At 37.8% G+C, this 18,524-nt stretch overlaps 1 protein-coding gene across 2 annotated transcripts in view; it reads left to right on the forward strand.

Annotated features, from left to right (window-relative positions):
* Positions 1-18,524, forward strand: part of TBC1D5 (TBC1 domain family member 5) — a 564,348-nt gene that overhangs the window by 411,410 nt on the left and 134,414 nt on the right. For both annotated transcript variants that reach the window (XM_014842157.3, XM_014842161.3), the window contains exon 15: positions 2,410-2,552. In XM_014842157.3, coding sequence (XP_014697643.2) covers positions 2,410-2,552 — 143 coding nt within the window. The remainder of the gene's footprint in view (positions 1-2,409; positions 2,553-18,524) is intronic.

The raw sequence follows: 18,524 nt of genomic DNA on the forward strand, positions 1-18,524 counted from the left end.
TGTCTGTGATGAAACCAAAGATGTGATTGTCCATAAAAAAATGAGAGGAATTCAAGCTCTAAGGAAGGAGGGCAAAGATAATATTGTATTCTCATCTCTGGTGTGTATTAACCTTGATCAGTTTCTTTCTTGTTTTGCTAAATGGTGTCTATTATAGTGTGATAGATGTCAACTTTTTTCAAAAGTAATTTTGCTTTCAATAGGAAATATCAGGGAAAACGCCTAGAAAATTTTCCCCTACATATCAGAAGGCTGAGCAAAAGCAATGTTTTTCAGGAAACAGCAGAGTAGTTACTAAATGGGCTTATTCAAATAAAGAAAGCATTAAAACAGCCTCCAAGAATGAAAGGGGCAAGTTCAGGGTACAGCACTATTTTATAGGTGTGATGCTTGAATTTTGTATTGGCATCCTGATATGAACCAGGAGGAATCAGTTAAATGTTCAATTTTGAAACTGCCGAAATTTGTCTATCCATTAAACCAAGATAATTTTATTTTTTCTTTCTTTCCCTTTCTCTCTGTCTTTTTCTTTCTTTTTCTTAGCTTTATTGAAGTATAATTGACAAAATTGTAAGATATTTCAAGTGCCCATCATGTTAATTCGATGTACACGTTCGTTGTGAAAGGATGCCTCTAGTTAGTTAACACATCTGTCACCTCACATATTTCTCTCTTTTTTTGGTGAGAACATTTAAGTTGTACTATCTTAGCAAATTTCAGTTATTAAATACAGTGTTATCAACCATAGTCACCATGTTATACGTTAGATCCTCATCAGTTTTTTTCATTGATAAATTTTTCTTCTAGTTGCTCAGTTGAATGACCATGAATGACCATGTTCTAGATGTTTTAGTCATTTCATAATGCAGATATGGTTATCAGTTTAAAGTTCCTTTAAACAGGTGCCCAAAATGCTTTAATCCAGGTACTTTTGCATTCTGTTTCTCCTGATACTCTTGGTGAGACCAGTTAATTCTTTGTAATTAAGAAGAGCAACCTATTTAATTTAGAGGTATGTTTGCACTTCTTAAAAGAGTAAATACTAGCATTTATAATTTGAGAGAATTAGAAATATGTAGAGAAATAATGTTTTCTCCTAAGCCATGTAAATACAGGCGTATTAGACAAAAGAGTGTTTTCTTTCAGTCACCTCTTGTATTAGCAGTGGAATAAGAATTGAAAGGTAGATAAAAATTGTAAATGATACTGTAACATTTTTAAAAAGATAAATGTTACTTAGGCATTAAATTTCTTTTCCTGAGAAGATGAGTAACATAATTTAAGATTTAGTTGAAAAGAAAATTACCCTGTTGATTAATTTGATAGTATGAATAAAAGAACTTAAGTATTTGATCATATGGTTCCTAATAAACTGTGATATATATGTGTAGTTATACACTATTTTGTCACAGCTTTGGTTCCTCCTTAAATGTAATACTCCCTAAAGAAAGTATTTGATTTTTTTTTTGGCCTCACTTTAACCCCACAGATGGTTATATTTGGTTTCAAATTTTGCAAAGAGGTAATATCTGTTAACTAATTTTTAAAGAATTTCCTCTATTCTGTACTATTTGGTGGTACTAGAAATCTGGAATTTTTTATTCGTTGCTGTGTGCCAGAATCACAAAGAATTCTAGCTGAAGTTCTTAGAGAAAGGCTTGTGTAAGGAAATTTGCGGTCATGTTATATAAAATTAGAAGTAAGTGGATAAAACATATCAAAGTGAATTATTTTAATTTTCTTATAAGAATTAGATGTTGGTAGCTTAGTTAGCATTTATTAAAAGTCTGAAGTGTTCCTATTTATGATACATAATTATATACAGCCTTGTTTAGTATTCTTATTAGCTGCTTATGTCTCTCTGTAGCATAGATAGCCTTTTTCCTGGCCATAAAAGTGACTGTGTTTTGAAAACACCCCCAGAAAGATAACCTCGCTGATAAGGCGTATCTATTCTGAAGTTGAAAATTAAGTATCACTATATGTTTCATTTGAAATAACTGTCTATGCTTGACCAAAAAAATCAGTAGTGATCATAAAATTTTGGAAAATTGTAATTTTTACCTTGTAACCTTACAACTTTCAGACTATGTATATCCATTTTTCTCTTCGCCTTTTTGAGATTTGTGATTTCTATTAAATATGAAAGATTTCTACCCTTTTCTAATATTGTACTTGTGTTCGATACATATATGAATAAAGCTTAATGATTGTGGCCTAGTTATGAAATTACAAAATTCATTTGAAAGCTTAAAACGAGTTTTACTATATTATATTTTTGATAGGTAATATTTGCTCAGTGTGATCTGTTAAAAATTATAATTTTTTTCACAGTTATAAGAGAAAATGAGTGCTCTTTATGTTACTCGCGAAAGTCCTGTTTTCTGAATTTGGTCTGTTGCTCTCCAGACGTTGGGTGCGACTGCTCTTCGGACGAGAGTTCCCCCTGCAGGATCTTCTGGTCGTCTGGGATGCCTTGTTTGCAGATGGCCTGAGCCTGAGTTTAGTTGATTATATCTTCATAGCCATGTTGCTCTACATCCGAGATGCTTGTAAGTATTAGCGATCTTGCCTACGTTCAAGTAGATGGTTCTGATTTTTTAAATGTGCTTTATTTTTTAAATATACTTTATCTTTTATTCTGAATTACCATACCTATGTTTTTAGAGTAGGCAATATATTGAAGTTTCAAAGGAACATACTAAATATCTTTTTTGTTAGTTAACCATGTGCATATTGGGAGATGTGGGTGATTTTATCCTGAGAGAACTGGAATAGTCTTCAGAACCATTTTTCTAAAGACTTTACTCCTGGTTTGATCTCCTCATTACGCACATTTGTGAAACACACATATAAAAAGCCAGTATTTCAGATATGTTTAGAGCTCCACCTTCTGACAGAGAGTATTCAAGGATATTTATCGGGAGATTAAAGCTGTTTTTATAGCATCAACAACTTGCCAATAAAAAATAAATATTGCACTCAAAGATATTTTAACTTCTTCTCAGTTATATTTTCGCCAAATATATTTCTCAATAGAGTGCCAAATGGTAGATGTATTCCCATCTCGACAGATCTAGCTTAGGGTGCTTGCCGTGGCTGAAAAGCCAGTGCCTATCCCTTCTGAATAGTCTGACTATCCTCAGTTTGAAGAAAATATCAGAGCATGTTGTAAATTTTAAAATACCTCAAATTGTTTTCCCTCTCAGAAAAATAATCACAGTTCACAAAAGAAGATTTGTAAGCCAAAATATAATTAGGAAAGATTGTACAAAGTGATGATTAAATAGGAAATTTTTAAAAAATCATAAGGGTAGGACTTTATCAGAAGAAGGTAAATTATTTGGAGTCATTCATAATCTTGACTATTAACTTGCTATGTGGTTCTCTTTATTTGTTCGTTGAATACCAGTTGTGCCAGATGTTGTTGTTATGCCTCTGGTAACACTAATAATATTCTTTAAAATTTTAGATTATACTTTTTTAATTCCCCCCAAATTACTTGAATGAATAAGTGACAGGAACACCACATTTTATCCAAAAATTGTGGGGGTTTTTTCTTGCCTTGAAGGTCAAATAGTTTGGGTTTGACAGACAAAGTGAAAAGTTTCTCCTTTCTGAGTCAGAGCTAATCATATAAGAACATGGAAACATCTGGAAAGTAGAGAGGGATGTCTGGATAGATTCAATGGATACTGAATTTTAGGATATTCAATATTAATCTCCCATTTTAAAGTTGTGCAATTTTTTAAAATGTAAGTAATAAAAAACAAAAGGAATGAGAAAGCTCTTTTTAAAAATCTTCTTGGATAATATTTTCACAAAATTCTCCAAATCAAACAACTACTGAAATGTATTGACTTTCTGTAATCTTAAACAATTAAGTATTTGCTTTTCCTCAACTTTGGTACATCACAACTGTATGTTTTAATTTAATCATCTTGTTTCCTATGCTAAGATCTGCTTTAATTTCATAAAACAGGTGAATTTTTGGCCACTGAAGCCCTTACACATTTTTAATCCCTCCACCAATGACATAAAACATATGGGCACATATGGAAAAATGCAGGGGTAATGAAGTTGTTTATTCATTTCAATATTTAGTCCAACTTATTTTAATTTGCTTGGTTAAATACATAACAATGGATGAGATCCCTTAAAAATAGGGTGACTGTTTTTTGAGTATTTAAGGGGCACTGTTCCTGTCCTCAAGAAGCTTACCAACTAGGAAAGACTGACGTGATTAATTTCAAACTTACACATCTGGTGCTGTGGTTGAGGTGTGGACAGGTCATGTGGAAGTTTAAAGGAGAGGCACTGAGCTCCCCTCTGCATCAGCTGTGAGTGACCAGAGAAAATGGTATAGATGTTGGCAAGCTAAATAAGGGGATCTGCATTCCAGGAAGAAGGAACAGCATGAATAAAGACTTGCAAGTGAAAAACAGCTTAACAGAGGGTTGTGTATTTGTGTTTTTCTACAAGCTATGTGGTATTACTAGAGTGCAAAGGTAGAGAAAGACTCACAGGTTATGACACAGAGAAAGTGAACAGGAATGAGATCATGATGAAAGTCTTTAACCTGTAAGTAATAGGAAGCTATTGAAAGGTTCAAAGTGGGCGTGTGGTCAGTTTTGGATCACTCTGGCCACAGTGTGGAAAATAGACTTGAAGGAGACAAGACTAGAGCAAGGAAATCAGATAAAAGCTTATGACAGGGGAAAAATTGTAGGTTGGACAAATCTTCAAAACTAAAGTCAGCATGTCTTGGTGATTAAATATGATGGGTGAGGGAGAACAGGAAGTATAAAACGATCCCCAGTTTGAATTGTTAAGTGACTGAGTAGTATGTATAACTTGGATAGGAAAATTTAAGGATTAGCAGGTTTAGGAATGTAAATGATTAATTGAGTTTTGGCTGTGCTGAATTTGAGATATCTGTAAGAAATTATAACCTGAAGATTTGGAAAATAAAGCTTACTGTCAGTATCAAGGCTACAGGTTTAATTTTGCAAGTGGCTGATAGGTATGTGTTGGTTGATAGGTATGTGTTAGTTAAAACCGTAACAGTGGATGTGATCTCATAAGAATAGGGTGACCATATATCCCAGTTTGTTTGGGACAGTCTCACTTCACACCTGCTATTCAAGAGGAGTAATTATTAGTAGTGCCGTCTTTCACTCTCAAAGGCATCCCATTAGGATCACAAGAATTATATTGTCTGCCTACTTAAGGAGGGTGCTTACAGAAAGAAAACGTGGGGAAGGTGGAACTGCGTTTACCATGAGTGTTTAAGTGGCATCAGAAAAGGGAGAGCCAAGGAAGAGCTTGTGTTGTGACCTCAAGGGAGGTAATGGGGGTCAGGAGCGCTGAGGTGCGATAAGTCCACTTGGTGGAGAAGTCCTCTTGTACTTGCCCCTGTGGAGGGACAGTCATCAGATACCTTTGCCAGTATAGCTTTAGCGGAGTCGTGGAGCAGAAGCTGGATTAGCATAGGTTGAAGAGTGACTGGACAGTTAAGAAGTACAATAGCCTTTTCCACAGTTTTGTTCTTGTTTTATGTTTTATGTATGCATTTCAACTAAAAAGTCAATTAACTAAAAAAGAATGTGGACATACCACTCATCAGCCCATGCTGTGGCAGCATCCGTGTAGAAGAACTGGAAGGACTTAGAACTAGGATATACAACTGTATGCTGGGAGTTTGGGGAGAAAAAAAGAGGAAAATTGCAACAGATGTTAGCTCAGGGCCAATCTCCCTCACCAGAAAGCATACCTGAAAAACAAAAATAATAATAGTAGGAGAAACCATCCTAGTATTAAAAATATATGTATTGTACTCTTAAATAATGCTAACCATCATCTGAGCCTTCAGCGAGTCATAATCTTTTTGCTGGTGGAGGGTCTTGCACCGATGTTGATGGCTGCTGACTGATCAGGATGGTGGTTGCTGAAGGTTGAGGTGGCTATAGCAATTTCTTAAAGGAAGACAGCAGTGAAGTTTGCCACATTGATTGGCTCTTCTTTTCATGAACGATTTCTCCGTAGCATGTGATGCTGTTTGACAGCATTTTACCCACAGTAGAACAACTTTCAGAATTGGAGTCAGTCCTCTCAAATACTGCTGCTGCTTTGTCAACTGAGTTTATGTGATATTCTAAATCCTTTGTTGTCATTTCAACAATCTTCACAGTATCTTCACCAGGAGTAGATTCCATCTCAAGAAACCATTTTCTTTGCTCATCTATGAGAAATAGTTCCTTCTCCATTAAAGTTTTATCTTGAGATTCCAGCAATTCAGCCACATCTTCAGGCTCCACTTCTAATTCTAGTTCTCTTGCTATTTCCATCACATCTGCAGTTACTTCCTCTACTCAAATTTTGAACCCCTCAAAGTCACCCTTGAGGGTTGCAATCAACTTCTTCCAAATCCTGTTAATGTTGATATTTTGACCTTTCCCACGAATCATGAATTTTCTTAATGGCATCTAGAATGGTAAATCTTTTCCAGAAGGTTTTCAATTTCCTTTGCTCAGATCCATGAGAGGACTCACTATCTATGGCAGCTATAGCTTTACAAAATGTATTTCTTGAATAATAAGACCTAAAAGTCAAAATTACTCCTTGATGCACGGTCTACAGAATGGATGTTGTGTTAGCAGGCATGAAAACATTAATCTCATTGTCCATCTCCATCAGAGCTCTTAGGTGACCAGGTGCATTGTCAATGAACAGAGATTTTTGTTTATTTTGTGAAGAAGATTATCGCTGAGCCAACATCTACCACCACTCCTCCTCTTTTTGTTGAGGAAGATTGGTCCTGAGCTAACATCTGTGCCCATCTTGCTCTCCTTTGTATGTGGGACGCCTGCCACAGCATGGCTTGATGAGCGATGTGTATGTCTGTGCCTGGGATGCAAACCGGCGAACTCCAGGCCGCCGAAGCAGAGCATGCAAACTTAACCACTACACCACCAGGCTGGCCCTGAACAGTGATATTTTTGAAAGGAATCTCTTTTCCTGAGAAGTAAGTCTCAAGAGGGGCCTTAAAATACTCAGTAAACCATGTAGTAAACAGATGTGCTGTCATGCAGGCTTTGTTGTTCCATTTATAGAGCACAGACATGGCAGATTTATCATAATTCTTAAGGGCCCTAGGATTTTCAGAATGGCAAGTGAGCATTGACTTCAGCTTAAAGTCACCAGCTGCATTAGCCCCTAACAAGAAAGTCAGACTGTCCTTTTAAGCTTTGAAGCTAGGCATTGACTTCTCCTCTCTAGATATGGAAGTCCTAGATGTGATCTTCTCCTGAAATAAGGCTATTTCATCCACATTGAAAATGAGTTGTTTTCTTTGGCCACCTTCATTAATTATCTTTGCTAAATCTTCTGGAGAACTTGCTGCAGCTTCTACATCAGCACTTGCTGTTTCATCTTGCACTTTTATGTTATAGAGTTGGCTTCTGTCCTTAAATGTCATGAACGAACTGCTGCTAGCTTAAAACTTTTCTTTTTTCAGCTTCCTCACCTCTTTCAGCCTTCATAGAATTGAGAGTTAAGGCCTTGCTCTGGATTAGGCTTTGGCTTAAGGGAATTTTGTGGCTGATTTGATCTTCTATCCAGATGACTAGAACTTTCTCCATATCAGCAGTAAAGCTATTTTGCTTTCTTATCATTTGGGTATTCACTGGAGTAGCACTTTGAATTTCCCTCGAGAAATTTTCCTTTGCATTCACAGCTTGGCTCACTCTTTGGTACAAGAGGCCCAGTTTTTGGCCTATCTCAACTTCAACATGCCTTCCTCACTAAGCTTAATCATTTCTAGCTTTTGATTTAAAGTGAGAGACATGTGACTCTTCCTTTCACTTGAACACTTATGTATATAGGGTTATTAATTGGCCTGATTTCAATATGGCTGTATCTCAGGGACAGGGGAGGCCTGAAGAGAGGGAGAGTGACTGGGGAGCAGCTGGTCAGTGGAGCAGTTTGGGACATACACAACCACAACACTCATCAGTTAAGTTAGCTGTCTTACATGGGTGTGGTTCATGGTGCCCCAAAATAGTTACAGTAGTAACATCAAAGATCACTGATCATAGATCACCATAAGAAATATAATAATAATGAAAAAGTTTGAAATATTGCAAGAATTACCAAAATATGACACAGACATGAAATGAGCAAATGCTGTTGGAAAAAATGGTACCGATAGACTTCCTCGATGCAGTTTCCACAAACCTTCAGTTTGTAAAAGAACTCAGTATCTGCAAAGTTCAATAAAGTGAAGTGCAATGAAACAAAGTATGCCTGTAATTTGGAACAATCACAGTGAGTCTGTGGGGTTAGATCCTAGTGACCTGCTAGTTCTTATTCTACCCCTTTCACTGCTGTCAGCATCTCACATCTAATTTTTAACAAAAGTATTCTTATAATTTTCTTTATATACCTTGAGCAAAGCTTTCATTCTGTTTGAAAGTAATTCAGTCAGGCTAGTATAATATTCAACTACTTAATAGATATCTTATAAACACCACTAAGTAAATAAAGGTTTCTTTATGAAGCTTCGGAGATGGAGCCCAACCTCCATGTTTAGAGGTTCGGAAACCAGCTCAAGGCCCCAGGGCTAGTGACAGACAGACTGATTCTCACATCACCTCTCCTATCCCTCAAGCCTTCCCTTGATTTTATTAAGCAAAAGTGAAATTTCACATTGGAAAAAATAACAATATGAACATTATCTATAAAGATTTTAAAATTTAACCTTTGAACTGATGGTCACATGGCTGGTTTTGGTTTTTTTTTGTTTTTTGAGGAAGATTAGCCCTGAGCTAACATCTGCTGCCAGTCCTCCTCTTTTCGCTGAGGAAGACTGGCCCTGAGCTAACATACATGCCCATCTTCCTCTACTGTATGTGTGGGACGCCTACCACTGCATGGCTTGCCAAGCGGTGCTATGTCCACACCCAGAATCCGAATTGGTGAACCCCGGGCCGCCGAAGCAGAACGTGCTAACTTAACCGCTGTGCCGCTAGGCTGGCCCCAAATGGCTGTTTTTTGAACAAAAGTTTTGCTTTACTAATGATACATAGTATCCATTTCTAAATAGAATTACTCCCAAACATATTAATAAAACCATAACCACTTTTGCTTTCTTATGTGTTATATAAAGTAGTTTTTGGATTCTTTGCTAGATTCTTTGGACTAAGATTATATATGTAAAAGTAAAGGTTAGGAAATAAGGAAATATAATCATGAACCACTACACCTATCATGGTTTGTTAATAGCCATACTCTCATCACACTGTTTTTTTTACTGACTTTATTCCATACTGTAAGTCACTCATGTGGTTCCCTCCTTCCTTTGGCTCCACCTGCCTAAATCTTGCCCTATTTTCAGGCCTGGTCCAGGTAGCCTTTCCCCAAACCTTCCCTAATTATTCTAGCCCTCCTTGATCTCTCACTTCTGCAGTCCTTTAAGATTTCAATCAATACCACTCAATGTAGCATTTAATTATACTCTATCTTATGTTGTTCCTTATTGTGCGTGTTAGTCCCATCTTCTCAGCTAGATTGTAAGCTCCTCAGGACCAGAACCACATGTTACAGTTCTTCTCTATCCCTCAAAGCATCTGAAGTTCTTCATGTGCTCAGCTGGTATTTGGGGTGCTCTCAGACGGAGGGGTACTGCAGAGACCTGGCATGGGGGGGTGTCATGGATTTGTGTCCAGTAATTGCTGAGAAGACAGGTGCCAAGAGCTCTTAGAATGCCAACTCAGATAAATAGTGATTTTTTTAATACACTTTTCAACATGGCTTTTTTAAAGAAAGCATTGTCTACGTTTTAAATTAAGTATCTAAAATTTTTCACATCTATTTTTTATTGATTTAAATTTTTATTTTGTTTTTGACCAGTATCGAAAAAAATATTCTCCAGTTACAATGCAGCATAACTTTTATTTATCTTGTAAATGGTGTTAATAGCTAAAACACTATAATCATTAATAGGTAAAACACTAAAACCATTTAACAGTAGATTTTTCTAACTAGAAAGTCTCTCTGAAATGTTTATTGTCTTTTAATTGACTCTGTCTCTGAACACTTTCCTTTTGGCGCTTTTACCCACTCCCGCCTTCTTTTTCAGCCAGCATAAACATGCTACAACACTCTAATTTTCCTTGCTTTTCTGTAAGGGTCTCTTCAGCCATTTATTGACCTGGCCTAGTGTGACAGTTGTGTCCTCTTTGTGGTTTAAAACGTTGTTCTTTTTTATTTTGTTTTAGATCTCTGCTTACTCTTCAACCACTATCTGTCTATCTGCCAGTGTTTCCATCTGTCCTACACCAGAATTTCTGTTTCTCTATTTTCTCGTTAAGAGTATGTTCAACATTATACTGATGTCAAAATGCAGCTTATTTCAACTACAAATTGAATTTATTTGTTTTTTCTGGAAAAGCTTTACCCAACCTCAGGGACTAGAAACAAAGCCTCTGTTAAATCACATTGTAATGTGTTACAGAGTTTTTATCAAAGCGCAAATTGGTGGTCTTACTTTTGAAGGAGTATTTAAGCACTTCCTAATTGCCAGCTCTCTTCCCTCCCAGACATTTAATATTGCCAGTCTTTTTTTATGACCATCTCAGATATGGATATTAGTGTATCCTTTGAGTTACAAATAACATTTATATTACTTTACATTTTAGTTTAAAAATCTTCTAAAATTTCACTGACAGGGGCCGATATTAACCATAGTAGCACATTGTCTTTTTTTTTTTTGATGTTTAGATTTTTTTTTTAAATAGAGTTTATTTTTTTAGAGACTTTTTAGGTTCACAGCAAAATTGAGTGGAAAGTACAGAGTTCCCATATGCCCCTGCCTCCACCTATACACAGCCTACCCCACCATCAACATCCTTCACCACAGTAGTACATTTGTTACAGTCAGTGACCCTGCATTGACACATCATTATCACCCAAAGTCCATAATTTACATTACAGTTCACTCTTGGTGTTATACATTCTATGGGTTTGGACAAATGTATAGTGACACGTAGCCACCATTGTAGGATCATCAGAGTAGTTTCTCTGCCTTAAAAATCCTCTGTGCTCCACCTGTTCATCCTTCTCTCCCTTCTAATCCATGACAACCACTGATCTTTTCCTTGTCTCCATAGTTTTACCTTTTCCAGAATGTCATATAATTTAAATCATACAGGATACAGCCTTTTCACATTAGCTTCTTTCACTTAGTAATATGCATTTAAGTTTTCTCCATGTCTTTTCATGGCTTGATAGCTCATTTCTTTTTAGTGCTGAATAGTACTTCACTGTGTGGATGTACCACAGTTTATTTATCCACTCACCTACTGAAGGCCATCTTGGTTGCTTCCAAGTTTTGGCACCTGTGAATAAGGACACTATAAATATCAGTATGTAGGTTTTTGTGTGGACATAAGTTTTCATTTTACTTGGTTAAATACCAAGGAGCATGATTGCAGGATCGTATGGTAAATCTCAGGAGCTCAGGTGAGCTGAGCAGGAGAGAGACCTGAGGTGCTAGGTGTCAGGGTAGCCAATTAAAGCAACAAGTCAAAAACCAAAGTTAAACCTTTAATTATTTACTGTGGTGGTATAAGCAGGAGTCACAAACCAGAGAAAATGTCAACTCCTGTTCCATTTCACCCATGGAAGAGTACACTGGTCAAGGGTCAGGTGGATCAGCACAGATGTGGGGTCATCTCACTGTTGAGGGAGCCCTGAACAAAGGACTCTAGCAGATTTATGGACCCTGAAGTGGGGGTGTCAGTAGGGGGCAGTGAGGTGAAAAGGCTGGGAGTGGAAAAGTACTGGTTACTAAGTCAAATGAGGAAGAGTATCTTCAAGATTTCCTCCTCCTACCCCCATAAGAAGGTACCTGAAGAAGACCTCTGCCCAGGGCCTCAGATAAAGAGATCTAGGAATGAAGGCACCACATCTAAGAATATAAATATGTGAAAAATCATGACCAGATAAGTTGGCCTGAGAAGTCAATTGCAACTGCTTTCAGAGACTACAGTGCATTGGTTGTACACCAAGTCTGGTGTGAGGAGGGCAATTTTCCCCCACGAGACCTGCCAGGTAAAGCCTTTTCTATTAATCAGGCTTCTCCAGAGAAAAAGAACCAAGAGAATGTATAGAGAGAGACATTTAAGAGAAGAGTCATTATAGGAATTGGCTTGGATGGTTGTGAAGACCTAGAAGTCCCACAGTCAGTCATCTGCAAGCTGGAGACCCAGGAAAGCCAGTGATGCAGTTCAGTCCCAAGTCTGAAGGCCTGAGAACTAGAGGGCTGATGGTGTAAGTCCCAGAGTCCAAAGGTCCAAGGACCAGGAGCCCTGCTATCCAAGGATAGGAGAAAGTGGACATCCCTGCTCAAGAGGAGAGAGAGAATCCACCCTTCCTTCTCCTTTTTGTTCATTTGGGCCCCCAACGGATTGGATGATGCCCATTCATATTGGTGAGGCAGATCTTTTCACTCAGTCTACTGAAGCAAATGCTAATCTCTTCCAGACACACACTCACAGAAATACCAAGGAATAATGTTTTATCAGGTATCTGGGCATCCTTTAGGCCAGTCAAGCTGACACATAAAATTAGCTATCACACCTTTGTAATTGCCTATCTTCAGCCTGAAAAATCACATATAACTGCCAAACTGTCTTCCAAAACAGCTGTGCCACTTTGCATTACCACCAGCAGTGGATGGAAGTTCTTGCTTCTCCCCATCACCACCAGCATTTGTTGGTGTCAATATTTTGGATTTTGGCCATTCTAGTAAGTATCCCACTGTGTTTTTAATGTCAACCTTTTGCCTGAAAATAATTTTAATTTATACAGCTACAGGAATAGAGATATGAAAGGGGAATGATTATCCTACTGAAATTCTATTCCATATTCAAGATTAATAGTTGATATCTCAGGGGCCAGCCTGGTGGTATAGTGGTTAAGTTTGCACACTCTGCTTTGGTGTCCCAGGGTTCGCAGGTTTGGATCCTGGGTGCAGACCTAGCACCACTCGTCAAGCCATGCTGCGGCAGCGTCCCACATACATAGAGGAAGATTGGCAACAAATGTGAGCTCAGGGATAATCTTCCTCATACACACACACACAACGAAATAGTTGATATCTCATTCTGGCTGTTTATTAAGGGGAAGAAGTGGTCTTTTCTCCTAATACCATCATTTTACCCTTCCATGTCCTTACTTCCATCCCACTTTTTTCTGTTGCCCTAGAAAACAATAAAGCAGATGGATTCAGGAGGTCTAGGACACATTTTATGGGCAAAAGCAAGCAAAATTACATGCGTCACTGGAATCTTAACCAGAGTGCTCAAGATTCCATGTCCACCTGTTGCTGCCAAAGGAGAACACAAGTAGTCCTGCAGGTTGACTGGGGCCATTCTCTCTGATGATTAGATAAAGGGAGATGGCAATCTTTAGCTTCCTAACTACTGTCTTCCCCAAGTTTCTCTACCCAGTAGCCTCCCCACCTAGATTCTTCTTGCCCTTCAATTCACCTGCCCAGGTGCTGTGTAGCAATGTCATTAAAGAAGTGATTAAAGATATTAGATATAAGATGTTATTTTGAGCTCCTGCATTTACCTCCATTGCTCCTGAAACCCCAGTCAAATAGCATGAACCCACAGGACACAGAGAATTGAGAAGGAGATTACAGCAGTTTGGGAAACGGGAAAACAGATGGATGAGTGATAACTGACTTAGCAGATCCAAGAGAGTTAAATACAAAGTTAATAATGGAGAAAGCCAAGAAATAACCCATAAAATTCCTGAAAGTGTAGAAATTGGCACTGCTAGGTGCCTCTGGAAATTGGTAGGGAGAGGGAAAGAGTTAAGACTAGAAAATGAGAACTGGTTGAAAATCTATTTAAGAAGCTATTATACCCAGATCTTCAACATTTCCCTCCAGGATTTATCCTCTGGAAATGGTAAAATGGAGGCTCTCTGGGCTGAAGACTTGGGGAATTTCAGTGAATATTGAGCCAGACTGTCTCCCTCCAGGAAGAAGTTTGGGAGAATCTTCTCCAGAGGAATCTAATCAGCCCTAGAGAAAAGACCTAAAAGTCCAGGCTTAGGGACTGCCCAAGAAATGACCTGTGTAAACCCCCTAAGCTAACAAACCTACCCGTCTCTGCACACACAGCTAGCTTCAAGTCACCTTTAACTGCCCCACTCTTAAGCATGAGCAGAGAGCCAGAAATCACCAGACATTTGAGGAAAGCATGAGAATAAAAGCAGAGATTTAAACAAGCAGCCAGCAGAAAAGCAACTTGGAGGACACAGTGACCACGCAGGGAGGAGAAACTTCTCAGAGAGCTAGGAACATACATAATTCAAAGGAAAAAGTATAATTGAAATTAAAATATGAAAATAAGATGGTTGGAATACAAAATTCAAAAAGTGTCCTGGAAAGGACCACATAAAACAGATTCAGAAAATAAGAAAAAAAATTAGATGACCAGGACAGGAGACCCAACATCTAGATAATGAGACCTCTTTAAAAAAAAGCAAGAAAGAACAAACACAAATGAAAAATAGGAGGGAGAAAAACATCAAAGCAACAAGGAGAAATTTCCAGTTGAACAGAAAAACATGAGTCTCTAAATTGAAAGGGCCCATGGTACATGAAAACAGCAAAACAAGGTACATCATGAATTTACCGAGCATTGAAGGGACGAGAAGAGAAAGCAGGTCACATAAAGGATTAGAAATTAGAGTGGTTTGAGGCTTTTTAACTGGAAGCCAGAAAACTCTGGAGCAGAGCTCCCAACATTCTGAGGGAAAAGTATTTCCTACCTGGAATTCTGTACCTAGCCAAACTGTTAATGAAGTGTCAAAATAAAATCTTTCAAACAGAGAAGGTTTTAAAAATTCATGTGCTGTGCATAAAGGTTTTGGAGGATCTGTTCCAACAAAACAAGGGAATAAAGCAAGAAAGAGAAGCTAGGTGTTCTGGGAAATAAGGATGCAACACTTAGAAGAGATAAAGCACATCCTCAGGATGAGGGAGCAGGCCAGAGGCCTCAAGAGAAGTTTCCTCAAAAAAAATGAAATTGGCAAAATACTTAAAATTTGTTAAAGTATTGAGAGGACATTTGTATGACTGGGAGAGCATTTAAGGTTAAATTAAATTTAAATACATACACAACAAAGCAAATGAAAAACAAGACAGTTATAAACTCCAGGAAAGAAAGGAGTCTGTGCAAGAAAGGAAAAGTAGTCATGATGTACTGTATTGCTCAGCTGTGATAACATTTACCTGGCTATAAAAATGAAAACTCTAGAAATTGATCTAACCAAAATTACGACATAACTTCATAGGGGGAGAGACAAAGAAGGAGTGTGTGACATGGAGGTTGGTTGGAGGGTTGGCTGCAGTGCTAAGGATGAGTTAAAGATTTGTCTTCTTGAATGGCAAGTTAGTAGATACCATTTAAAATAAGAGCTAATAATGTTAGCATTTTTTTCCCCGCAATATGGAAGGTAAATATTTTTTTAATCAGCTGAAAGAAAGTCAGTGCCCCAGGGGAGTGGGAAGTCGGGAGCAGGAGACAACAAGTGCTGTTTTCATAACCAGACTAGGAGATTTGACTCTTTAAACTATGTACGACTCATAAAAATGAAAACTGTATTTAAAACTTCCACAGAGAAATAATTAAAAGTTGCTATAGTCTTTAAGTAGCCTTAATTATGTAAATTTGTTAATATTTTCATTGCTAATTTCTTCTCTGCTTTTGCTTTTCTGTTTCTCTCTCATAAGCACACTCCCCAAATGTAATCACACAAAGAGCTGTCCATTTTTCCAGGAGTTTCTGCCCACTGTACGCCTCTGCCCCTTTCTTACTTCAGTTATCATTTTCTCTCCTCTATAGTATTACTAGGAACTTCACCTGGTCCCCAGCCTCTTGTCCCTTGTCCCTCTCTTCCTCCCTACCACTGATCACCCTGTGTCAGCGTCAATCTTTCTGAAATACAAATCTGATCACCTTACTTACAGTCCTACAGCGTGAAATCTAAACCCCATCCCCTCTATATAAGCAAGAGGTAAGCAAGAGCTCCACCTACTTTTCTCCCACTACATCTCCATTTCTGCTCGGCACCCTGGCCATAGGGGCCACTCAGTGTCTGGTCTCTGAACTTCCACGTGTTGTTCGCCGACACCCTCGCTGACCTCACAGTCTTCCATTCCAGGAGCTGTCAGAGCCCTCAGTATGTGCCACTGCAACTAGTTCTGTCCTGTTATGATTAGTTTTATGCTTCTTATTGTATCTTATTTCTTGTCATGTCCTTAGGACGTAACTAAGTACCTGGAACAAAATAGGTATTTAATAATGTTTGTTAAATGAGTGAATACACAAAGTCTAACAGAAGGGAAGGGGTATTATCAGCACTTGTTAAATATCTTCTGTACTTCACAACCATTTTTAATGACAGATCTATATTTCTGAGTAAGGAATTAAAAATCACTAAGCACAATGAAATAAAATGTCCTATAAATATCTGTATTCAAATTAACTAATTAATTAAAAACATGACCTATGGTTTCCCTTTATTTGGATTAAAAATAGAGGCAAAAACCATGAATCAGGCTTACTATTTCTTTCTTAAATCTTGATGCACACTAAATTTTTTCAGACTTATTTCCATGACATTTTACAGATGTGGAAATCGAACGTAGGTCCTGATTCTGAACACATCCCTACAATTATTACATTAATGGTAATTACTTGTATTAAAAGACTGCAAGTTTTTGCACAGTATCATTTCATTTATTCCCTTAATAGGTAATGAGATAGAGATGGTGGTGAACACTCAAGCCTGTCCACTTAACTGATTGGCTTCAAATTTCACAGCTAATGCCAGTGACACGCTGGAGCTCACATGCTGTCCTTCTGACTTCTCTGGTAAAGTGGTCTGTCTTCTGTGCTCGCACCCTAACCGCTAGCAGTTCTGCACTTGGATGCTTCCTTCCTTACTGCCTTTCAGTTGGCAACACTGTATGTTTAAAGGTATAAATTCTTGAGTAAAGATCTCTTACATTGTTTGATCTCTGATGAAAATAAATTGTTTAAAGTGTTTTAAGCTTGGAAAGCAGTAAGAAGAACAATTTTTAAAGTCTTTTTCTAGACAAAAGAGTGAGCTATTCTGAATTTGAGATTGCCCTCTTTCCAAAAATCTAATTGAAAAATTTCATATTATTCTGCACAAACTCTACTAGAGAAATAAGGACTAACCCATTGTTTACAGAAGAGCGTGTGTCCGTCTTAGGTCTCAAGGGTGGATGTTGCCATGATTGATGGTGCTCAGAGAGGCAGCTGTCACAGCAGCAACCAGAGAGGAAAACCTGGAAGGATGTGTCTTACGAGGGTCTTAAACACTACGTGAAAATCACTTCGTATGGAGAACGCTATGACCCTGTTTTATACTTGGCTTTCTCCAAGACAGCAAAGAATAAAAGTTTTGTTGTTTTTATTTATGATTTACTCCCTACCCCACCTGGTTTTCATGTCCATTTGAAATCTCATTTTGTATGTTGCCATTTCATAGCTGAGGAAGTTAAAGTAGTAAGGGTTTTTAAATAGTTGAAGACACTGCGTGTACTGATTATGTATTTTTTCCTGCATGTAGACCCTCAACAAATATTTTTTTCAGAGCATGTAGCATTTATTGAATGCCTTCTGCGTGCTACGTTCCTTGCAAGACACTTACATGTTGACTTTGTTTTCAGTGGAGAGGCACAATAAATTATGTTAAAGCCTTAAGATTTCCTTTTTTGTTGTTAGCCCATTATTGTTTTATATTTAATCCATGATTATTTGTTTTATATGCCATTCTATAGCGAACTTCAAGAGTTTATGCCTATTCCTAAATATTTACTATACCTGACCTTATACACTGAGGGCTTTTTTCATTTATCTTTGAGGCTTCCCTGTGACTTACAGTATAGTTGGTGTTCAGAAGCCAGCTGTACTGTCTGAACTTGACTTCTGCATACAGATACCCTCATTGTGACACTCTCTGCTGGGAACGCAGGAAAGTGTAAGATGACAGTGGTGAAGAGTGAGGTTTGCAGCCACACAAACGTGGGTTCAGCTGTGTCTCTGCCATCCAGGAGCCCTGTGGCCTCGATGTGCTGTTTATCCATTCTGCACTACCCTCTCCTCACCCATAATGTGGAGTTGATGATAATGCCTTCCTGAGGGAGGGTTAGGAAGACTCATGGGGAGTTGGTATAATATATGGCAAGTTGCCAGGCACTTTATATGTCCTTAATAAGTACTGACTATTACTTTTTTTAATTTTAGAGAAAGTAAAGGAAATCTACGTGTAGTTTTATGTTCTGTGGTGGTTGTTCTCAGTCCATTTGATAACCTTGAAAAAGTATATCAAAATATGAAATTAAATAATTTGAATAAAGTGCTTTATTTACAAATGTTAACAATTGTAAGTAGAGTTAACTCTAACATATACTT

Source organism: Equus asinus, chromosome 21 (genome assembly GCF_041296235.1).
Source record: "Equus asinus isolate D_3611 breed Donkey chromosome 21, EquAss-T2T_v2, whole genome shotgun sequence".
NCBI classification, from domain to species: Eukaryota; Metazoa; Chordata; class Mammalia; order Perissodactyla; family Equidae; genus Equus; species Equus asinus.